This window comes from Rattus norvegicus, chromosome 2, assembly GCF_021556685.1.
Source record: "Rattus norvegicus strain SHRSP/BbbUtx chromosome 2, alternate assembly SHRSP_T2T, whole genome shotgun sequence".
NCBI classification, from domain to species: Eukaryota; Metazoa; Chordata; class Mammalia; order Rodentia; family Muridae; genus Rattus; species Rattus norvegicus.
In genome coordinates this window covers 114,054,108-114,079,216 of record NC_141535.1, presented here as the reverse complement: position 1 = coordinate 114,079,216, position 25,109 = coordinate 114,054,108, and the positions used below count along the sequence as shown (strand labels likewise).

The 25,109-nt window shown below is 42.4% G+C and overlaps 2 protein-coding genes across 4 annotated transcripts in view; one reads left to right on the top strand and one right to left on the bottom strand.

Moving 5' to 3' along the window:
- The first annotated feature begins 355 nt into the window (after positions 1–355).
- On the top strand, positions 356–16,506 carry Lrriq4 (leucine-rich repeats and IQ motif containing 4). Its single transcript, XM_087640260.1, has 4 exons — positions 356–585; positions 5,824–5,962; positions 7,532–7,728; positions 16,216–16,506. Exons 1-4 carry the CDS (start codon positions 574–576, stop codon positions 16,366–16,368), a joined length of 501 nt encoding a protein of 166 aa, XP_087496386.1. The 5' UTR covers positions 356–573; the 3' UTR covers positions 16,369–16,506.
- A 3,272-nt stretch (positions 16,507–19,778) lies between these two features.
- The window catches only part of Lrrc31 (leucine rich repeat containing 31), a 26,764-nt gene continuing 21,433 nt past the window's right edge, over positions 19,779–25,109 (bottom strand). For 2 of the 3 annotated variants that reach the window (XM_087621895.1, XM_087621892.1), the window contains one exon: positions 21,144–22,480. In XM_087621895.1, the coding sequence (XP_087478021.1) occupies positions 22,149–22,480 (332 nt within the window). In that variant the 3' untranslated portion in view covers positions 21,144–22,148. 3 annotated transcript variants of the gene reach the window in all.

Genomic DNA, 25,109 nt, shown 5'->3' with positions numbered 1-25,109 from the left:
AATGAGAGGGGTGCTGTTTACTGGATTACTCCCATGGCTTGCTCTGCCTGCTTTCTTATAGCCCAGGGCTGGCTCCACCTACAATAGGCTGGGCCCTCCCCATGATCACTAGTTAAGAAAATGTCCTACAGCCAGAACTTATAGGGCCATTTTCTTAATTGAGGTTCCTTTTTCTCACGCAACTCTAGCTTCTGTTAAGTTGACGTAAACCTGGCCAGCACGCCCTCAGACCTTCCTTTTCTTTAAAAGTCCCACCGTGTCCATCCATTACTGCTACCCACTAGAACGCTGACTGACCTCTGCGTGGCTTGACCTTGTCTTGTGAGGTAACATAGCTTCTGTGAGTTCACAAGCTATGTCATGTCCAGAAGACTGCATTGCACAACATGCCCCCCATCTTCTGCCTCCTCTTCTACTATGTCCCCCCATGTTTGATGGGATCAATATTGATGACCTATTTTGGATACTTAAATCCACCTATTTTCAGACATCTGACCAGTTATGAGTCTCTACATTAACTGCTCTACTACAGACAGAAACCTCTCTAGCCGAAATGGAGGGCAGAACTGATCTATGAGTATAAATGTGAGTATATTATAAAGGCAGTTAACAAGAGCATTTAACAAGACAACAGGAGTACTTTCTCCACTGGTGCCTATGATGTCCTCAGCCTTGGGCTTTTGACATGTGATATCAGGTTCACACTCCTGTGAAAAAGACTGAAAATCCTAGCAGAAAGTGATTGGTGATCTCCCTAACTTCCAGACCACTACTCCACCCATGGTTCTTCAATACGTCTTTCTCCTATTGTAGTTTAGTATGTTTTCTTTGTAGAAATTGACCCACACCATTTTCTAGTTGGTTTCTATTTTTCATAAGTATCTCCTTGAGAGTGACATTAATTTAGAAGTTAGAGTGTCCTGTGGGTGACGTGATTGGGAGTCTGATTTTTGTTCCCTGGACTTCTCTATAAGGAGAAATATGACCTGACTTTCTTGCTTAGCTCTGGGCAACCCGAGGATGGGTCCTTAGTTCTCCATGGGATGTTAGCAAGATGAGCTCATTCACACAGTGTCTTCATGTGTGTATTCTTTAAGAACCATTCGTCCATATTCCTCTTACATCACTCTTAATGATACAGCAGCCCTGGGCCGCCCATAACCTTCAGTCATAGAACTGAGCCATGTCAGGATATAATACTGACAATTCTCGTGTGACACGGAGATCCTTTTCCTAATTCTCTATTATTCTATCTAATCTAATTGTCTTACTCCTTGTACATGACATATCATTTCCAATGCCAGAAATGCAAAAAATTAGTTTTTGTCTAATAAAGTTGAACATAGATAAATTAAGTATATTCAAACCAATGGTCTATGCATTTGGGCTACTTTAACCTAGATGGTTTGGGGTACTTAGTTGAAAAACTGTAGGCGTTTCCAAAGATAACTAGTGATTAAAACGGAGTAAATGGCACGTGCTGTAATAATCCAATACTTTTTCATGAGGTTCTGATAAAGCTAAGCCCCAGTATTTTCACTTCACCACATAAATGGACACTAATTTACTACTTTACTCAAAAGCAGCTGTATTTCTTGATATTAATTCTGTAAATATTATATCAGTTATTCCTTTTGTCACTGTGACCAATATACCTCACTAGGAGTGAACCCAAGGAAGGGTAGGTTTAATATGGCTTCAGTTGGAGGATTTCAGCCTATCACAGTGGGCAAGCATCTCAGCAGGAGTGACTTTGTCAATGGCAGCAGGGACATGTGGCAGATATTCCTCGAACTTGGCAGACCAGGAAGCCGAGAAAGGCAGTCAAAAGCTTGGGGGCAAGCATGGCCTCCAAAGGCCGCATCTCAGGGGCTTGCCTTTGCCGGTCAGGCTCACTTCTTAGGCTCAACAGCATCAAGAAGCAGCACAAATTAGGGAATAATCCCTGAAAAATGAGCCCGAGGGACAGTTCAGAGTCACCCACAACAAGCAGGTCTCTGTGCTAAGAGGAAAACTCATAGCGCTGTGTGCCTGCAGAAAGAAACAGGAAAGAGCATATGTCAGCAGCTTGACAGCACACCTAAAAGCTCTAGAGCAAAAAGAAGCAAATACACCCAGGAGGAGTAGAAGGCAGGAAATAATCAAACTCAGAGCTGAAATCAACCAAGTAGAAACAAAAAGGACCATAGAAACAATCAACAGAACCAAAAGTTGGTTCTTTGAGAAAATCAACAAGATAGATAAACCCTTAGCCAGACTAACGAGAGGACCCAGAGAGTGTGTCCAAATTAACAAAATCAGAAATGAAAAGGGAGACATAACTACAGATTCAGAGGAAATTCAAAAAATCATCAGATCTTACTATAAAAGCCTATATTCAACAAAACTTGAAAATCTACAGGAAATGGACAATTTCCTAGACAAATATCAGGTACCGAAGTTAAATCAGGAACAGATAAACCAGTTAAACAACCCCATAAATCCTAAGGAAATAGAAGCAGTCATTAAAGGTCTCCCAACCAAAAAGAGCCCAGGTCCAGATGGGTTTAGTGCAGAATTCTATCAAACCTTCATAGAAGACCTCATACCAATATTATCCAAACTATTCCACAAAATTGAAACAGATGGATCACTCCCGAATTCCTTCTATGAAGCCACAATTACTCTTATACCTAAACCACACAAAGACCCAACAAAGAAAGAGAACTTCAGACCAATTTCCCTTATGAATATCGACGCAAAAATACTCAATAAAATTCTGGCAAACCGAATCCAAGAGCACATCAAAACAATCATCCACCATGATCAAGTAGGCTTCATCCCAGGCATGCAGGGATGGTTTAATATACGGAAAACCATCAACGTGATCCATTATATAAACAAACTGAAAGAACAAAACCACATGATCATTTCATTAGATGCTGAGAAAGCATTTGACAAAATTCAACACCCCTTCATGATAAAAGTCCTGGAAAGAATAGGAATTCAAGGCCCATCCATACCTAAACAGAGTAAAAGCCATATACAGCAAACCAGTTGCTAACATTAAACTAAATGGAGAGAAACTTGAAGCAATCCCACTAAAATTAGGGACTAGACAAGGCTGCCCACTCTCTCCCTACTTATTCAATATAGTTCTTGAAGTCCTAGCCAGAGCAATCAGACAACAAAAGGAGGTCAAGGGGATACAGATCGGAAAAGAAGAAGTCAAAATATCACTATTTGCAGATGATATGATAGTTTATTTAAGTGATCCCAAAAGTTCCACCAGAGAACTACTAAAGCTGATAAACAACTTCAGCAAAGTGGCTGGGTATAAAATTAACTCAAATAAATCAGTAGCCTTCCTCTACACAAAAGAGAAACAAGCCGAGAAAGAAATTAGGGAAACGACACCCTTCATAATAGACCCAAATAATATAAAGTACCTCGGTGTGACTTTAACCAAGCAAGTAAAAGATCTGTACAATAAGAACTTCAAGACACTGAAGAAAGAAATTGAAGAAGACCTCAGAAGATGGAAAGATCTCCCATGCTCATGGATTGGCAGGATTAATATAGTAAAAATGGCCATTTTTACCAAAAGCGATCTATAGATTCAATGCAATCCCCATCAAAATACCAATCCAATTCTTCAAAGAACTAGACAGAACAATTTACAAATTCATCTGGAATAACAAAAAACCCAGGATAGCTAAAACTATCCTCAACAATAAAAGGACTTCAGGGGGAATCACTATCCCTGAACTCAAGCAGTATTACAGAGCAATAGTGATAAAAACTGCATGGTATTGGTACAGAGACAGACAGATAGACCAATGGAATAGAATTGAAGACCCAGAAATGAACCCACACACCTATGGTCACTTGATTTTTGACAAAGGAGCCAAAACCATCCAATGGAAAAAAGATAGCATTTTCAGCAAATGGTGCTGGTTCAACTGGAGGTCAACATGTAGAAGAATGCAGATCGATCCATGCTTATCACCCTGTACAAAGCTTAAGTCCAAGTGGATCAAGGACCTCCACATCAAACCTGATACACTCAAACTAATAGAAGAAAAACTAGGGAAGCATCTGGAACACATGGGCACTGGAAAAAATTTCCTGAACAAAACACCAATGGCTTATGCTCTAAGATCAAGAATCAACAAATGGGATCTCATAAAACTGCAAAGCTTCTGTAAGGCAAAGGACACTGTGGTTAGGACAAATCGGCAACCAACAGATTGGGAAAAGATCTTTACCAATCCTACAACAGATAGAGGCCTTATATCCAAAATATACAAAGAACTCAAGAAGTTAGACCGCAGGGAGACAAATAACCCTATTAAAAAATGGGGTTCAGGGCTAAACAAAGAATTCACAGCTGAGGAATGCCGAATGGCTGAGAAACACCTAAAGAAATGTTCAACATCTTTAGTCATAAGGGAAATGCAAATCAAAACAACCCTGAGATTTCACCTCACACCAGTGAGAATGGCTAAGATCACAAACTCAGGTGACAGCAGATGCTGGCGAGGATGCGGAGAAAGAGGAACACTCCTCCATTGTTGGTGGGATTGCAGACTGGTACAACCATTCTGGAAATCAGTCTGGAGGTTCCTCAGAAAATTGGACATTGAACTGCCTGAGGATCCAGCTATACCTCTCTTGGGCATATACCCAAAAGATGTCCCAACATATAAAAAAGACACGTGCTCCACTATGTTCATCGCAGCCTTATTTATAATAGGCAGAAGCTGGAAAGAACCCAGATGCCCTTCAACAGAGGAATGGATACAGAAAATGTGGTACATCTACACAATGGAATATTACTCAGCTATCAAAAACAACGGCTTTATGAAATTCGTAGGCAAATGGTTGGAACTGGAAAATATCATCCTGAGTGAGCTAACCCAATCACAGAAAGACATACATGGTATGCACTCACTGATAAGTGGCTATTAGCCCAAATGCTTGAATTACCCTAGATGCCTAGAACAAATGAAACTCAAGACGGATGATCAAAATGTGAATGTTTCATGCCTTCTTTAAAAGGGGAACAAGAATACCCTTGGCAGGGAAGAGAGAGGCAAAGATTAAAACAGAGACTGAAGGAACTCCCATTCAGAGCCTGCCCCACATGTGGCCCATACATATACAGCCACCCAATTAGACAAGATGGATGAAGCAAAGAAGTGCAGACCGACAGGAGCCGGATGTAGATCTCTCCTGAGAGACACAGCCAGAATACAGCAAATACAGAGGCAAATGCCATCAGCAAACCACTGAACTGAGAATAGAACCCCCGTTGAAGGAATCAGAGAAAGAACTGGAAGAGCTTGAAGGGGCTCGAGACCCCATATGTACAACAATGCCAAGCAACCAGAGCTTCCAGGGACTAAGCCACTACCTAAAGACTATACATGGACTGACCCTGGACTCTGACCCCATAGGTAGCAATGAATATCCTAGTAAGAGCACCAGTGGAAGGGGAAGCCCTGGGTCCTGCTAAGACTGAACCCCCAGTGAACTAGACTATGGGGGGAGGGCGGCAATGGGGGGAGGGCGGCAATGGGGGGAGGGTTGGGAGGGGAACACCCATAAGGAAGGGGAGGGGGGAGGGGGATGTTTGCCCGGAAACCGAAGAATTATTATTAAGTATTAAATAAATAAAAAAAAAAAAACTGAAAAAAAAAAAACAAAAAACAAGCAGGTCTCTCCATAGTCCCAAGCACGATTTCCCTAATGCTCGGGGATGGGCACACACAGGAAAGTCTGCTTATGGTAATTCACTAGTCAAGGCAAGTTTTCTCACCACACACTCTCCGTTTGCTGCAGAATCTTAAGGAGCTGTACATAGAGAACAACCAACTGGAACAGCTGCCGGCATCCTTGGGGTTAATGCCAAACCTGGAGGTTCTTGACTGCCGGCATAACCTTCTTAGGCAACTCCCAGATGCCATTTGCCAAACTCGAGGTAAGGGACTTCCTAGATGCACAGACCAGTACAATGAGGCCCGTATTTCCTATCGATGGCTTTCTTGAACGCCTGGTCTCACATTTGGCAGATCTGAGTCCTGTATCATCACCCATTTACAGGCTCACTAACAACTCCATGGGAAGCTAGTTTATAACACATATTTGATGTGTTTATAAAAGATAAAGAGAAGAGGAGTATGTTCTGGTGGATGTGTGGTGAGGTGTGGGGAAGGGGCTGCCCCGGCAGATCCATGCTGAGGCATCCCTTCCTCCTGAGGGACCAGCCACATGTCGGCCGACAGGCGACAGGCGGTATAGTATAGAATCGAGTTTACTGAAGGCATGGGAGGGGAGTTAAGAGGGTAATAAAGGCAGAAAGAGAGGGAGGGAGGGAGGGAGGGAGGGAGGGAGAGAGAGAGAGAGAGAGAGAGAGAGAGAGAGAGAGAAGAAGGGAGGGGAGGGGAAGGGGGAGAAAAGGGGCAGAGAAAAGGGGGGGAGAAGGGGAAAAGGAGGGGAGAGGGAAAAAAGAGGGGAGAGGGAAAAGAGGGGAGAGGGAAAAGAGGGGGAGGGGAAAAGGGGAGGGGGAAAAAGAGGGGGAGGGGGAGGAGAAAAAGAGGGGGGAAAGAGGGGGGAGGGGGAAAGGGGGAGGGGAAAGAGGAGGCTGGAGAAGAGGGAGGTGGGAGAAAAGAGAGAAAAGGGGGAGGAGAAAAGGAGGAAAGGGGGGAGAAAAGGGGGAGAGAAAGGGGAAAAGGGGAGGAAAAGGGAAAAGGAAAAGGGAAGGGAAGGAAAGGGAAGGGAAGAAGGGAAGGGAAGGGAAGAAGGGAAGGGAAGGGAAGTAGAGGTCAGCTATGAGCACATGGAGAGAGAGAGGGGGGAAGGGAATGGGAAGAGATGGGAAGCAAGAAGACAAGAACAAGAGAGAACAAGAGAGAGAACAAGAGGAGAGGAGGGGCAAGCCATCCTTTATAGTGTCAGGCATACCTGGCAACACTGTGGGGTGTAGCATACCTGGCTGTTGCCAGGTAACTGTGGGCTGTGGGCGGAGCTTAGACGGCTCTATACAATATTTGTGTAGCTAAGAGTCTTAGAAAGGTAGTTTATAATTTGAATGAACAAGAGAAGCAAATAGTAGTTACTAAGAAAATAAGTATACACTCATACTTTCACTACACCTACTGAGAGCAGATATTGAACACACATGATTTGACGGTATTGGGAGTTGGGGTCCTGATGTGAAAGTTTATTAAGGTCATTAAACCTTCTGAATAAAAGAAAAATTATTGACCCAGGATGATGAACCCAGCAAAGGGGATTTCTAGGATTGTATGATTGCCTTGGAAAACATAATCACACTTGATTCCTTAACATTCACCCTCATTTAGCAAGAATCAACAGGCTTCTCCTAGGCTGTCAAAGAGCAGACACAGACATTTGATCAGTGATATTAGAAGCCTGGATTGTGGTTCCTCCCTCCCTCTCCATCGCCTCACCAACCGATCTTATCTGAGTGAGTTTAGGTGCTGCTGTCCTAAGCTAAACTAATCAATTAAAATGGAAACCTTTCCAGATTTGAGAGAGCTCCTGCTGGAAGACAATTTACTCAGTCGCCTCCCGGAGAACCTTGATCACCTGGTGAATCTCAAGGTCCTAACGCTGACCGACAACCTCATGGAGGACCCTCCCATGGAAGTGTGCGAGCAGGGCAACGAAGCCATATGGAGACACCTGAAGGAGAACAGAATCAGGAAAGTGATGGCCACCAAGGTAGACTCAGCCCAGATTCCTTTTTAAAAAATGTATTCTTAGGTGATTTTATACACACATACAATGCATCTTGATAATAAACACCCCTTATTCTTTCCCCTCCCCCTCCCTTTCATTTCCCTCCCTCTTCAGGCTCCTTTTTTTTCCTTCATTCTTCTCGCACATATTACATCTTAACTATAGTTTCCCCTCCCTCCACTCCTCCAAGTCCCTCCCCACCCCCTCCCCTCAATCTATCTCCCCTCCCAAAATCTCTTCTATGTCCCACTCCCAGAAAAACGCATGCATTCTCTCCTTGAGCCTTCCTCGTGACTTAGCCTCTCGGGTCTGTGCACTGTAGCGTGATTGTCCTTTACTTAGCAGCTAATGTCCACTTACGAGTGAGTACACACCATGTTTGTCTTTCTGGGTCTGGGTTACCTCACTCAGGATGATTTGTTTTCTAGTTCCACTTATTTGCAAATGTCAGGGAGTCATTGTCTTTTTTAACAGCTGAGTACTACTCCATTGTGTAAATGTATCCCATTTTTAAAAAAAATCCATTCTTCTCTTGAGGGACACCCAGGTTATTTCCAGCTTCTGACTGTTATGAATAAAGCTGCTATGAACACGGTTCAGGAAATGTCCTTGTGGTTCTTTGAATACTTCCAAGACTGGTATAGCTGGGGCTTGAGGTAGATTGATTGCTAATTTGATTTGAGCTGCCATATTGATTTCCACAGTGGCTGTACACTCCCGCTAGCAATGTGTAGGTATCCCCTCCCCTCCACATCCTCAACGGCACAGGCTGTCACCTGAGGTTTGGATCTTAGCCATTCTGACAGGTGTAAGTTGGAATCTCAAAGTGGTTTTGATTTGCATTTCTCTGATGGCTAAGGATGTTAAACATTTCTTTAAGTGCTTCTCAGCCATTTGAGATTTCTCTGTTGAGAATTCTTTGTTGAGATCTGTACCCCATATTTTAATTGTATTATTTGGGCTGGTGTTACCTAGTTTCTTGAACTCTTTATATATATTGGATATTAGTCCTCTGTTGGATGTGGAGTTGGCAATCTTGTCCCACTCTGTAGGCTGCCATGTTGTCCTATTGCCAGTGTCCTTTGTCTTACAGAAGCTTTTCGGTTTCATGACATCCCATTTATTAATTCATTTTCTTTCCATCTAATATGTTGTTTTTCACGGGCTTGCTGTAAATGGCCTTTATTATATTTAAGTATGTCTTTTGCATCCCTAACCTCTCCAAGACTTGAAGGGGTCTTGAATTTTGTCAAAGGCTTTTTCAGCATTTATTTTTTTATTTTTTTAATTTTAATTTTTAATCTATTTTTTAAAGATTTATTTATTTATTTATTTACTATATATGAGTACACTGTTGCTATCTTCAGACACCCCAGGAGAAGGCATCTGATCTCATTACAGGTGGTTGTGAGCCACCATATGGTTGCTGGGAATTGAACTCAGGACCTCTGGAAGAGCAGCCAGTGCTCTTAACCACTGAGCCATCTCTCCAGCCCATTTTCAGCATCTAATGAGATGGTCATGTGGGTTTTTCCTTTCAGTTTGCTTATATCATGGACTGCCTTTACCAATTTATATGTGGCAACATCTCCATATCTCTGGGGTAAGCCTTCTTGATCATGGTGCATGATCCTCTAGATGTGTCCATGGATTCTGTTTCCAAGTATGTATTGAGTATCGTTACAGCTGTTTTTCAGTTGGGAGACTTTTAGTGACTATTTATATTTCCTTAAGGGTTATAGGACTGCTTAAATTGCTTATCTGACCTTGATTTAACATTGTTAAGTGGTAGCTATCAAGAAAATTATCCATTCTTTTATATTCTCCAATTTTCTGGAGTACAGGTTTGTAAACTATGACCTAATAATTCTTTGGGTTCCCTTGGAGTCTGTTATATCCTCCTTTTGTCTCTGACTTTGTTAATTTAAATATTCTTTTTTTAGTTTGCATAAATGTTTGTCTATCTTGTTGATTTTCTCAAAGAATCAACTCTTTATTTTTTTTCCAACCCTGAACTCTTGAGATAATGTCTATCTTTGATGTTGAGTTCTATTTGACGTTAGATCCTGTTTTCACATCCATTCTGTTATTCTATGTCTTTTTATTGGGGAATTGAGTCCATTGATATTGACATTGACATTGATAATTCCTGTAGTGGTGGTAGAGTGTGTGTGTGTGTGTGTGTGTGTGTGTGTGTGTGTGTGTGCATGCACATTATCTTCACTTCCCTTATTTTTAGTGATATACAATTATTTTCTGTGTTTTCATGAGTTATGTTGAAGTTTTCCTTCTACTACCTTCTGTAGATCTGGAATTGTGGATAGATATTGTTTAAATTTGACTTTATCATAACATATCTTGTTTTCTCCATCTATGGTGTTTGAAGGTTTAACTGCATATAGAAATCTGGGATGGCATCTGTTGTCTCTTAGAGCCTACGGGACAATCTGTCCAGTTCCTTCTGGCTTTTAGAGTCTCTTAGAAGTTGAGTGTAATTCTAACATGTTACTTGGCCATTTCCCCTTTACAGCTTTTAATATTCTTTCTTCGTTCTGTATGTTTAGTATTTTGATTATTGCACAGCGAGGGAACTTTCTGGTTTTGATACAATCTATTTGGTGTTCTGTAAGCATCTTGTATCTTTATAGGCATGCCCTTCTTTAGATTAAAATTTTTTTCTTCTGTTGAAGGTCAACTTCAACTCCACAGGGTAAACTGAGGAAGGCAGCAAGTATGGAGTAGGCAATTGGGAGTTGATGCTTATAACAACCAACAGGGCCCTGGCTAAAAATGGCAGGCAATTTACAAGGTCAGCACCGGTAGTGCTGGTTAGAGCAAAACTTAATTATCTGGGCCTGGAACTATCTCTGACCAGCGAGGAAAAAAAGGAGAGAGAAAAGTGTGCATGCATGCATACACACACCTGATGAGGAAAAGTGGGCTGCAACCATTTCACAATATACCTATATACATATATACATGTCTACATATTTGGTGGATAGAGCAAAACTGTGGTGCACAAGTTCTAACCATTTTATACACACACACACACACACACACACACACACACACACACACACACATAAATACAGTTGATGGATAAAGAGAAGCTCTAATGAGCAGACTCTAATAACATTATTTTTTGCTTTAGTCCTTTTATATCCCTGAAGACAAAATTCTCTATTTAATAAAAATAATTACCTCCTTCAAAAACAGATAAAATACACAAGAGGGAGTTATAACAGCATTGTTGATTATAAGTTCAAAGCAGAAGTTTCATCTCTCTTTCATTTCATAAACTTAGTAAAAGTTCAAAACAATAGGTCATCATCATCATCATCATCATCACTTTATGTAATGTTTCCCATTCCTTGTTCATGACCTTACTTTATCGTGGTGCACACCTGTGGCCTCATCCCTGGCCTGACTTAGAATGAATGCTTTTCTTGATCATTAATTTGTTCTAAGCCTATTTTTCTTCCCAGTGCAACTGATGTGCTCGTAGAACATGAAAGCTCACTGAACTCCTTTTCTAACTGTACATCCAACTATGCCACAGGAGGTGGCATGTTCTATTTTTTATTTTAACTTTCCGTCAACTATCCTGACTTCTTAAAATTCTTTTAATCAAATCCGGAATTCTGTAAAAATTATCAGGAATTATAAAATAATCAATTCAACTAAATAGCATTATTTCATGAAAGTTCATTTTCATGTTGATTTGCAGGAAATGTGTTCCATAGCATGGACTAATATGTAGGAATCAATCATAACAGACTGTAGACAGAAAGGGTCAGAAGATTGAGGAAAACAGCAATGGCAAACATGAGAAAACACAAGAGCAGCAGGAGGCAACCCTTCCTTGGACAAGGCTCTTGGGGTTGTACCTTTCTAGGGTTCACTCATCACAACCGTGTAAGACAGTGGGCCATCTCCAGTGGTGGTCCCCTGCAGTTCTTCCTGCATGGTGTCCGCCATTCTTCTATGAATTCGTTAAAAATATTTTCTGGGACTTTGAGCTGGGAGTCTTCTCCTTCCTCTGTTCCTATTATTCTTAGGTTTGTTTTTTCACAGTGTCCCTAATTTCCTACATTTGTTGTTGTTGTTGTTATTTTAAAAGAGTGTTGTAGTTTTCCTCTTATCCCAGCTAGCTCCCAAATAATTGACACTGGAATATTATATTTATTTAACAAGTTTAAGAATACAACAACTGAGCAGGATTAATCTATTTTAATCCCCTAAAATAGTCTGGTTATTTCCCAGTCAAAATCCCCATTTTAGTACTGACCTGGTTCTCTGGACTCCATGTGTTTTCTTATGGTTATTTTCTGGATGCTATCCCTGTGGTTAATCCTACTTCCTCCTCCTCCTCCTCTCTCTCTCTCTCTCCCCCTCCCCTGGCTGGGAGGAAGGAAGTCCAATCCTATTTGCTGCCCTGATCAATCAGTGGATGACCAGCTAGCTTTATTGACCAATCAGGAAATAATTGGGGAACAGTGATTACACCACACTGAGACTGGAGACTCTTAGAATAAGGATTGCAACCAGATATGTGCGCACAGAAGTCAACACTTCGACAATACAAGGACAATCTTTTTTTTTTTTTTAATTCTTTTTTTCGGAGCTGGGGACCAAACCCAGGGCCTTGCGCTTGCTAGGCAAGCGCTCTACCACTGAGCTAAATCCCCAACCCCACAAGGACAATCTTTAAACAGGACGTAAGGGCATTATGCCTACATTTTCTGCTGGGAGTTTTTAGATTTAACATTTTCTTTGATCATTGTTTTGATTTCTTCTATTGTATCCTCTATGCCAGAGTCTCTCTTCCATCTCTTGCATTCTGTTGATGATGCCTATGCAGTTCCTGTTCTCTTTCCTAGGTTTTCCATTTCCAGGATTCCCTGTTTCTTTGTTGCTTCTATTTTTGTTTCTGAACAATTTTATTCATTTCCTTCAACTCTTTGATGTTTCTTCCCTTGGCTTTAAGAGGTTTATTCATTTCCTCCATTTTTTTTTGTTTGTCTTTTCTTTGAATTTTTTTAGAGGATTTATTCATTTCCTCAAGGACCTTTCATCTTGATAAAGTTGGCTCCTTTCACTTCAGTGTCTTGGAACAGTAAGAGCTTGCTGTAAGCAGGATAGCGGAGCGCTGGTAGTGACATGTCGCTTTGGCTATTGTTGATGACATTTCTAAGCTGGCATCTAGGCATCTGAGTTTAGGGTAGTTATGGGTCTAGGTCTGATTTCTGTGTTTGTCTTTGCTGGATGGATGGGTTTTCCCTTTGTTTCTGTTTCTCTCTCTTTCTCTGGCTATCACTGCAGTCCTAGCAGATGGCTTATTCTCTGGTCTATCCGGGTACCTCTGCTGATTTTCTAGAACCCAGCTTGACCTCTGATGGGCAGGGAGCTTCAGCCACAGTTGTGGGCCAGGATATGGTAAAGAGGAGCAGGAACTCTTGAGGGTAGGCTGGGCACGCTCTGAGAGAGAGTTGGCAGTCTCTTGGCAGGGCTTACGTGGGGTTCTAGGTGCTGGCATAACCTATGGTAAATCAGGAGTCTTTTGCCAGAGTTGTAGACCAGACATTGCCCTTCTCATACATACCCTTACATAACTCACCGAGGCTAGTTAACGCAGCCTGTGTTCTCACGGAGGTGGGGCAGACACTGAAGCATGGGTAACATACCCACAGTCACACCCTTGCAGAAAATTGACTCTCCTCTAGGGGATACTCCTCATCTAGGGGTGGGGCTTATGAGCCTCTCCCTCCCCATGCTGGATCACTGACTGGACACTCAATGACCAAAACCCATCCACCCACCTTCTGGGAATGGGGGTGTCAACTCTCTTAAAACTGCTTTCTACTGATTTGTTTTCCTTTCGCCCTTGTCCCTCAATTTGGGATATTGTTCAGTCTTTAAGAAGCCAGCTGTAACATTTGTGGTCCAGTCTCTGCATGCTGAGAAAGTTCAGTGCTTAACTGAAGCTCTGACTGGAACAGTCTGTGGTGCTGGACGATTCAGCTAGCCATTTAGAAATTGTCCTGGATGCAGATGTTTTAGGAAACAACACTGAGGCAGGATGCTCAGTGAATCAAGACGGATGCTGAAGTAAATATGTCTCAGGGTCTCAGCATCCCTGAGGACAAATCTTGTCAGGGATGTTTTGACTTCACTGGTGTCTATAAACATATAACTCTCACAGGTAATAAACATTTCTGGAATAACACATGCATGGATGTGTAATGTGCATGATTCAGTTAAAGATGACTCTCTGCTCTCTGTCGAGCAGGTAAGGCAGCTGTCTCTTTTATAAGTTAGTTTGGACTGTACAACAAACTATTAACTATGCATAACTAAAGTTCTGGAAGTTCCGGCTGGAGACATTTCCACGTCTCAGCCATCTCAGAGCTGTTCCCATGTAGGGAGATCAGCAATTTCTGTTAACTGTTTTGCTCTTCTTGGCTTCTTCCTTCATGGGTGCAGCCTAGATCTTCAGGGGAGCTCCACCTGTTGAATCTTATTTTTATCAATTTGTAAGGAATGCATATCTTTTCTTCTCCTGTTGAAATAAGAGAATATTCTTTTCCCCCGTGCAATATATTTCTTGCCTTCCACTCTAAGATTCCACACGCACACACATACACACACATACACACACATACACACATACAACACACACACACATACACACACATACAATACACACACATACACACACACACTCACACATATTCACACAGTTTTTTCTAAAAATTCAGTGTATTTCAGCAGTTCTGTTATCTGTCTCATTGATGTTTTAAATATTAAAGTCAATAAGGCACTATTTAATATGTTTCTGGGAGATCTTTTATCCCCTTTCTGTTCTATGCGCATTTCATTTAAAGTGTGATTAGATCTCTGTAGTGGTAAATATTTAAAAGCTGCTCCACGATCCTGGCAGGTGTGATGGCTCTGCACCCATCCAAGAGCTCTGGGTTCACAAGTGAAAGGCACACATGTGCAGTGTTATTTTTAATATGCCTTTTAGCTCAATGGCTGGGCACTTCCAAACCTCCCCAGTTGCTAGCACACACCCCCCCTTTGTGATTCTTTCTAAATCTATACTTTATCTTTGCTGCCCTGTTTCCTTCTGGGCAGCCCTCGCACAGGGCTGTTTTTCCTTTGCACCTACATTTCAGCTGTCTCACCCTCCTGCTCCTTCACAGCGTGGCCTATCCTACTCCCCTCTTCCTCTTCCCTGAGCTTCTTGCCTGGAATCCTAAAAGACCCGCCTCTGTCACCCTGCCCAGCCATTGGCCGATGGCTCTTTATTGACCCATCAAAAAACCAACTGTTGTAGTTGAAGTTCATTCTGAATGATCCTGAATAGTTTCAGTAGCTTTTATACGCAAAACATCCTTTTCTGCCTATTGAGTGTCAGTACTACATTAAGAAATTCTGGAAAATTTAATAATACCATAAGAATAGCATACAGTTCTAATTTTAACTGCATTATAAGGGCTCTGAGCCACCTTATATTTTTTTCTGACATTTTTGCAACCTACATTTTCTGACTTCTTTGCATCAGTGTAGAATGTGGGTGCTCTAGAAATTGGCGTCCCTTTTACTATATGAAGGAGAATTCAATTAGTTCTTTTTATAAACTGAAGTTGCTGGCTATTGGGGTATTTTTGTTAATTCCTCCCCCTTATGAGAGGGCAGTGGGTTGCACACAATTTCCTGACTCTTCATGCAATATGCTGCTGTACCCCCTTGTTAATGTCATCCATTGCGAACTCATACACTTACAGAAGAATGTCACAATGTAGACTTGTGAAGAGCACCCATGTCTTGACTGCAGTGGAGTTTGTACAAAGCAATGTGTGACACGATTGCATTGAGCTACATGATGCACATGCACATGCACACATGCACACATGCACACACAACCGATGGAATTTCATTTTCAGGCAGGGTCTCATGTAGCCCAGGCTGTCCTGGAACTCACAACATAGCCAAGAATATTCTTGAACTTCTGGTCCTCTCGCCTCTATCTCCCAAATGCTGTGATTTTAGGCATGGGTCACAAAATCTATTTATGTGGTATTGGGGTCAGACCTAGAGCCAGCCCTCTCTCAGCTGAGCTCCACTTCAAGCTCAGTCATACATTGACTCTACCCCCACTACTGAGCATAGCCTTCAGAATCTCTGGCCCTCCACCCAATTGTCTTGAGACAAGGGCTCTCACCCAACTGGAAGGACACCATTTCAGCTAGGTTGGCTGTCCAGTGAGCCTGCTTCTACCACACAGTGTTTGGGGTTATAGGCCTGTTACATGTAGGATGTTTGGTATTTGAACTCAGGTTTTCATGTAGAACAGAAAATACTCCTATCTACATCATCCCCCAATCCCTCAATATGTTTTTAGAGAAGTAAGCCACAGCCAGACCATAGCTAACACCAAGATGGGGGGGTCTATCTTGTTTTCAGATTCAGGCGTGGTGGCGTGGAATCATGGTCCGGAAAGGATATGGATCCTACGAAGAGCTACTAAAAGCCCGGAAGAAAGGAAAATCCCCTCCAAAGGATAAGAAAGGAAAAGCAGCCCCAAAAGGAAAACCCGCAAAAGGGAATAAAAAATAATTATGTAAATGGGTGAATGAAAATAAAGATTGCTAACAGAGCAGGAAGGGCACCGTGTCTAGGGGCTACACATCAGCCACATGAAAATTACCCACGAAATTAAGGCTGTTTGTAATAATAAAAGAATCTTATTTTACTGGAATGTTTGTGGGAAGAATGATATGACACCGGGAACTGCTTCAGAGAGAGCGCATGCTGAAGGGGCTAGGAGACATGGGTTCAAATGAAGCAAGGCGGGATAGATGTAAGCTGAGAAGCACAGCAGTGGGTGAGGAGCATGTGGGGGTGCACACATTCCTTTGTCTGTTTAAAAATACTTGGGGGCAGCCACGGATAAACGAGCAGGCCCGTGGGAATATACTGGCCTGTCCACTCACCCTGCACCTGTGCTGACGTCTTATACAGTATGAAACCAAAACCAGAAAGCTGACATTGCTTCAATAAGCATCACTAATTATCAGGTGTGTGTGCACCTGTGTGAACATGTGTGCATCATGTAGTCCAATGCGATTGTGTCATGCTCAGCTTTCTACAAACGCCACTGCAGTCAAGACGTGGGCTGCTCTTTGTAAGTCCCCCTGTGACAGTCTTTTGCAGTCTTTCGTAGGTACGCAGTGTGTACCGATCCCATTTACCCATCATTTCCTGCTAGACGGCAGCCCTGGAGATAGACAGGGTGGCCTGAGAAGAGGTACGGAGTCAGCAAGGGAGGAGCCAGTCAGGCATGGTGGTCAGGGGCATCTTGCAGGTCCGACTGACTAACAACTGGTTTCTATTTTTATTTCTAGAGGTTTCACAGGACAAAACAAACTAATGCTTATCCAAGAAGTACAGATGATGTCATTTTGTCTCTGGACATGGGTTTAATTCTTCATTACATGTCCAGGGTTTCAAGTTCAGTCATAATTAGAAAGTGCAAATAGAACATATTTTGTTTTTATTATTAGCCCTGTAACTCCAAGAATCTAAAGAGTGTCTCCACCAGAGCAAACACATTTATTATAAGACAGCCTGATTTTAGAAGTGCTTGCAGCTCTAAGTAAAGCACTCCAGACTAATAGAAAATATCTGAACTAGCTTTTTATCAATAGTGAATACTAATATATAACTCTCTTGACTATACTGTTTCATCATCTACACTATAACATAGGAAAAGCTTACTTCAATCTATTTTATTTACAGAGTTCTAGTCCTCCAGGGGTGTACCCCATCCAAACGCCTATCTTTAAATTACATTTTTGGAGAGGTCTACTCGTCTTGTAAAAAGAGGTCTTGAATCTTGAATATGTTACTAATTATCCTGGCCAGTCGGAGTTTGTCAATTATCTCTGTTTATATTTTCAGAGAGCTCTAAGAACACTGTAAAAAGAGGCCTTGAACCTGTTACCAATTCTCCCGGCCAGTTGGAGTTTGCCAACTATTTCTAAATGTACCCTGTTCCAGTTATTTCAGTTTGCCTAGAGTGGATAACCCAAGAAGGTTCCTGGAGCCATGGCCTCATTTAAAGATGCCCACCTTAGTATTCTGTGTGCGTATCACAATCTCCAGGGCATGAGGAAGACTTTAAAATAGGGCCAGATACAGTCATTTCTCTAAAAGCGGAAGGGATAGTAAGTTTAGGACTTTTCAAAAAAGACTCAGGCATCATTCTCTTGGGGAAAGACACAAAGTGAATCACAGTGCAGAAAGTTCCCAAGCATGCAACACGCAGAGACCAGAACCTAAAAGCGAGAGACAGAGCAACAGCGCTCACAGCATTCAGCTCAGCTTTGCTGGAACGGTGTCAAGCAGCCGTGCTGGCTTCATGACTCTCACGGTTTCCAGTGGCTATGGCTGTGCCAAGATCCCATCAAACAATACATGAGATTTCTTTTCTTTTTTAAAAAAAGATTTATTTATTTATTATATACACTGTAGCTGTCTTCAGACACATCAGAAGGCATCAGACATTCACTCATTATTGAAAGGGAATTTATTATGAATAAAGCTACAGAGAATATTCACGCATGGGTCTTTGCATGATGGTTGTGAGCCACCATGTGGGTGCTGGATTTGAACTCGAGACCTCGGGAAGAGCAGTCAGTTCTCTTAACCACTGAGCCATCTCTCCAACCCTATGCAACTTCTTTTAAACTTTATGTTTATTTACTGTGTGTGCCTGTGCATGTGTCTGCCACAGTGAACATATGGAGGTCACTTTTGGGAGAGTTTTTGGGACAATCAGTTTTCTTTCTTCACCATGTGGTTTTTGGGACTCACGTTCAGATGTACAGGCTTTATGGCAAGCATCTGTATTCACCAGGCCTGGAACTGACTGCCAGCATAGCTTACTTCTAGTCCATCCAACTTGTTGCATGCATCTAATTTAATCCTCTTTGTGTGCACACAAGTGTGCAGATGCATGGGCTCATGATCACACAACAGGACATGCTGTGTCCTCCTCCATGGCTCTCTGACTGACAGTCTCTCACTTAACTGGCATCACTGTTGCAGTGGGTCTGGCCAGCTTACGCACTTTGTGGCTGGGCATGGGACCTAGTCTTTCAATCTGTTTCTGTGTTCATTCATTATTGAAAGGTAACTTATTATGAATAAAGCTACAGAGAATATTCACACACAGGTCTTTGCATAGACATTACGTTTGTAAGGGAATTCTCAAGAGAACCCAATCTGCAAAGCACCCCTTCTACTGCTCTCAAAACTCCCTCAGCTTGATGACTTTGCTTTGGAACAGTGCTGATTTTAAATGTAACATTATCACACTTATTTCTTTCTTTCTTGGGAGGGCATGTGCATGCCAGGGTGTATGTGTGGAGTCCAGAGGCAACTTGCCACAGTCAGATCTCCTCTTTATCGTGTGGGACCTGGAGATTGAATTAAAATGGCTGGGCTTGGCACCAAGCATGTTTACCTCTGAGCCAGCACACAGGTTTTACATTTACACATCTTTAAGCCATGGTTGAAATTCTAATGATTCATGTTGTCATGTAGGAAAATAAACCCAAGTTTACTTGCATGTATGTACCAGAACATAAATTTATAGCAATCATTCTTGCCATTCATTGACTTACCCTCCAGGAAATGAAAATGTTTAAAACTTGGATAACATAAAACGAAAGCTTTCACAAACAAACAAAAAGCAAGAAATGCCAGAAGAAATGTTTATTGGAATTTGCTTGTTCTAGTCAAAGAAGGTTTTATTTTTATTTTAGGAAGATATGATTTTGGCTTTTAAATTGTTGGCTACTTAAAAAAAGAAAACAAACTCACATGTGCTGGTAGCCATTGCTACTGTGGATAGTTTATAGCTAAGGAAGAAATATAATAGGAGAAATTTTATATGTTACAATAATAGTGTCTTAGTTAGGGTTTTACTGCTGTGAACAGAGACCAAGACCAAGACAATTCTTACCAGGACAACATTTAATTGGGGCTGGCTTACAGGTTCAGAGGTTCAGTCCATTATTATCAAGGCGGGAGCATAGCAGCATCCAGGTAGACATGGTACGGGAGGAGCTGAGAGTTCTACATCTTCATCTAAAGACCACTAGCAGGATACTGACTCCCACATGGTTAGGAGGAGGGTCTCACTGCCTAGACCCACAGTGATGCACTTCCTCTAAAAAAGCCACACCTAGTCCAACAAGGCCACATTTCCTAATAGTGCCACTCCCTGGGCCAAGCATATTCAAACCACCACAAATAGTTAACATAGCCTGAGTGCTGGGGAGATGGCTCAGTGCATACAGCACTTACTATGCAAGCATGAAGATTGGAGTTGGGATCCTCAGAACCTACACAAGTCCATGCAGGTATAGTAGCACTAAGAAACAAAAACAAGGAATCCCTGGGCAGAGTGACTGACTAGACAAGCTGGAATCATCAAGCTCTGGGTTCAGTGAGAGACACAGCCTCAGTAAGTAAAATGGAGAGCAATGGAAGACACCTGGTATCATCTTTGGATCTCCATGTGCACACACACACACACACACACACTAATATGAAAAGGTTAGTGCCTTTCTCAGAATTATACACAGACATCTGTGCATGCACACATATACACCTTTGTAGAATACATAGAACATATAGGTGAAGTGGAAATTTCTGGTTTCCTTGGAGACTCAGTTGTGTCATGTGATGTTTTCCTGAAAACTGTCTTATGAGTTTTGCTGAAACAAACAAAGCCCAGAAACATGGGCTGGGGGTATGTTTTGCTGAGAACAGACATGTGTGTTTTGCTGGAAGCAGCCTGGGGAAAGACCATGTGATATTTTGCTAGAGTGGATGCTTGAGAAGACACGTGATGTTTGGAAAGGGTCTAAGTAAAACAGACAGTGACTGACTCTATGACATTGGTTCACCTTGCCACCCTTTGCTGGTCTTTGTTGGTCTACGCTGATGACGCTGTGGTATTGGTTCACCTGGCCTTCTTTGCTGATCTTCATTTGTCCTGACTTCATAGAGAAAATAATAGATCAAAAAACTCCTGATATTCCAGTGGCTTCTTGCTACTTCCACGGACTCAGGTCTCATGATTTCTTCTGACGGAACTGCTGTCGCTGATTTGTGAATGGTGTTTGCGAGTGGATCGAGCTACCACTGCTGGTTCATGTGAACCGAACAGCTGGTATCCTGACAACACAGACTGGAATCACCCCCCAAGGACTATTTATAAACAGGTCTATACCCCCACCCTTGCCCCATTAACCTTTTCTTTCCTCTGTTGGGTGGTAGGCTACAAAGGAGATCAAAGCGTTTAAGAACCCTTACTAAAGTAGGTTTTGAAAAATCTTTGTTTACATATAGGGAAACCAGGCAGAAAAAAATCTCAGAACAATAAATAAATCAGAAGCATTACCACAATATCAACATTCTGGTGGGCTTCCTAAACAGTAGTAGACTCATTATTCACCTAAAACAAATGAAAATCCTGCTCTAAGATAGAAACTAAAGATATACTCACATTTTATTATCACTATTGTGTGTGTGTGTGTGTATAAGTGTATATGTGTACAGGTATATGTATGTTCAAATGGGTATGCTTATACAGGTGTGTTTGTATATGTATATGTGTGTGTGTACAGATGTATGTGGTGTGTGTGTGTGTGTGTGTGTGTGTGTGTGTGTGTGTGTGTGTGTGTAAAGCAGACACCAACCTCTGGTATTGCTTCTCTAGTGCACTACCCAGCTGGTTTTTGAGGCATGGTCTTTCATTAGCCTGGAACTCACTGACAGTCGAGCTAGCTGGGGCACCTCAGGGATCTGCCTGTCTGTGCCTCCACTGCATTGTGATTCAAAGCACACCATCACTCCTTGTGTTTTATGTGTGCTACTTAGATCAGATTCCGGTTCTCACGCTTATGTGGCAAGCACTTCTAACCTGAGCTATCTTTCCAGCTCCATATTTGGTTATCATATGCCAGTGGTTCTCAAATTCCTCAGTGCTTTGACCCTTTAACCCGGGTTCCTCATGTTGCGGTGAACCCCTCAACCATAAAATTATTTTGCTGCTACTTTGTAACTATAATTCCTCTACTGTTGTGAATCATAGTGTGTATATCCGATATGCAGGAATGTGTGATATGTGACCCCTGTGAGAGGGTCATTTGACCCCCCCAAGGGGTCGTGACCCTAGGTTGAGAACCATTGTCGTATAGATATAGTGACAAACATCTTACCCTATACAAGCTACTAAACAGCCACACGCTGAGCACAGCGCATGGCAGGATCTGTTCGCATTCTTCTCCTCCTCTGGGGTTGTTCATTGCTTATGAAGCAGCTCACTGAAACCCACCGTGGTCAAACCGGATGTCCCTTCTGCGGTCCTGGGTAAAGCAGTCTAGTTCTTTTTCCTGGAGGGCTGGGATGACCCATCTTCTCATCTCTATCCCGGTGATCACAGGAAGTTGGGTTACAGCACATAGCAAGTGCCTAAACCACTGCCCACACTCTTGGGAGCTTGAGGGCCGAAGGCTAATGTCTAGTTCAGTGAGCTCTTTAAGACGGCAGAGGTTTTGGCAGAAGATGGCCCATCCTGCATCACAGATACCATCATTGTAGCTCAGGTCAAGCTTCTGCAGCGTGGCCAAATGCCCTGTCTGCATGACTAAGGCTGGAAAACAAAATCAGTCCAAGATATAAGGGTCCTCCTCTCTCCCTTGACTGGCCCCCTTTCCCGTAACACCACTTCTGAGGTTAGTGACAGCTGGTGATAACGTCCTTTTAACCAGATGTTTTATTTGGGGCATCAGAAATTATTTCAGTGAGAAAATTTACCTCTGTGCATCCCACACACAGCCCGAAAGCAGATCCCCCAGGCTCTCTTTTGTAAACCTCAGCTGGAAGGATTTCATTTTTGTATTATTATCTCATGTTCTTTGCACCACTGGAGTCCCAGTTTCTCCTGCAGATGTTTACTGATTAATGCACAGAAGGATGGCTTGCTGGCTTTGATTAAGGACCATTGGTACTCAGAATTAAACCTGCAAGTTTAAGGCTGGCTATGGATCCAACAGTGGACTTTCATTTCGGAGGTGCTGGAAATTGAGTCTAGTGTCTCATACATGCTCGGTAAGCACTCTACCACTGAGCTGTATCACCATCCCTAACAGTAAAGTCAGTGTATAGAACACACTGGCTAATTTCCATTTCACTCTAGAGACTTCTACTACATGAGATAATTTCCTCTTTGAAGAGCCCTTATCACATTGTCATGGTTTGGATATGCTTGGCCCAGGGAGTAGCACTGTTAGGAGATGTGGCCTTGGCGGAGTAGGCGTGGTCTTGTGGGCATGGGCTTTATAATACCCTCGTCCTAGCTGCCCAGAAGCCAATATTCTACTAGCAGTCTTCAGATGAAGATGTAGAACTCTCAGTTCCTCCTGCACCATGCCTGCCTGGACACTGCCATGCTCCTGCCTTGATGATAATGGACTGAACCTCTGAACCTATAAGCCAGCCCCAATTAAATGTTGTCCTGATAAGAGTTGCCTTAGTCATGGTGTCTGTTCACAGCAGACAAACCCTAACTAAGACATGTACTTTGACCTTAGAGTAGATGATGGCTTCTGCAAGAGGAAGTAGGCAAGATACCCAAGGCAAATGGCCTCTGCCTCCCACTTCTGCTGAACCCAAAAAGAATTAAGGAGAAGAGATAAGTGATACAGGATCTCAGAACAAAGGATATTGGGAGTCTCTTCATCAAACCTATAGATGAGTGATTTGTGAAGTATCCCTTCGAGAGTCCTCTATCATTTCATTGTGAGGCTGATCTTGCAGAAGGAAGCCCTTTCTAGCATCCCAGCCTATCTTCTAGTAACTCCGTCCAGTCACTCCCCTCTACCTTGGTCAGTTCATCTCCAGGAATACTCATGGCTCCAGGAATCTGGCAGCTGGCAGCAGAGTGGTGATGGGGATTATTAAAGCTAGATGAGGTGCATGATGCTTCACCATGGTTCCCAGATGGGAAGTGGACGCCGCTCTTGTAATTTGAGGGGATATTGGGCTAAGGTACCTTGCCTGGACTGCAATAGCTTAAATTGTTCTTTATTTAATTATCTTTCCACACTTCTAAATTGCCCTGTGGAAAGTGTGAGGTTTGTGCTACAACATCCCTTAAAGCCTCCTCTTCACAATTTTTTTTTGACACAGAAAGAGTGAACTTCTACTCAAAGCCTTCAGCAAGCTAATATCTGTAATAATTGATACTCAAATTTCGATTATGATGACACCTGCTTTTTCTTCATCTTTAATTTAAGATATTAAGCCATAGCTGTCCTAGAACTCACTCTGTAGACCCGGTTGGCCTTGACCATCTGCCTCTGCCTCCCAAGCACTGTGACTAAAGGCATGTGTGACTACTGCCAGCCATGTTTTTATTTCCTTTCTTTACATACTTGATTTTAAAATATATATTATTTTTATATGCATGTATGTATGTATCTATGTGGGGTTATGCACACCTAATTGTAGGTGTCCGTGGAAACTGTGTGTTCCCTAGTGTGGGAGCTGGGAACCAAATACGGATCTTGTGCAAGAGTATTACGTGTTCTTAGTTGCTGAGACGTCTCTCCAGTCTGCTGTAATTAATTCTTTGTATTACCAACTCATTTTGAGATGCTAGGGATTGAACCCAGGTCCTATGCATGCCAGGCAAGCACTCTACCACTGAGATACAGCCTTAGACTCTCATGTTGGGGGTTGGTCTGGTACTGCTATGTATTCAAATGCTAAATACTGATTCCCAAGATCCGGTTGCCTTGAAGAGCAGATCCTCACGTACAACAAAAGCTGCTTTGTAAGCCTTGCTCCCCATTTTAAAGCTATTGATTAAATAAGTGTCTATGGCCATTTATGTGGGGAATAGGAATAGGCAGAGTTTCATTTACCAGGCTGGGGGTCTTGCAGGTAGGGATCATGAGGAGGAAGAAGAGGAAATGGAGAAGGAGAAAGGAGAGTGAAGGAGGAGGAAGACAGAGAGAACAGAAGGTCTCCATGAGCCGTGATGGACCAGGAGCACGTGCCAGAGTGAAATGGACCCTGAGGCCACGACGATGGAACAGAAATAAACCAGGAAGACACAGACAGGTATTTGGGGGAGCACAGGTGGCGAAGTACTCAGTCTAACACTAGAAAAGTAGATTAGGAGTCAACCCCCAGTGTTTCTGCTAAAGCTAAATAAAAATATCACAGTCTGGGTCTCGATCATTTGGAAGCTAACGAGGATAGACATCATCCAATGA

Coding starts and splice junctions, on each gene's coding strand:
- Lrriq4 (XM_087640260.1), top strand. Junction 5,963..7,531: donor TGCCATTTGCCAAACTCGAG/GTAAGGGACTTC, acceptor AAACCTTTCCAG/ATTTGAGAGAGCTCCTGCTG. Junction 7,729..16,215: donor GGAAAGTGATGGCCACCAAG/GTAGACTCAGCC, acceptor TCTTGTTTTCAG/ATTCAGGCGTGGTGGCGTGG.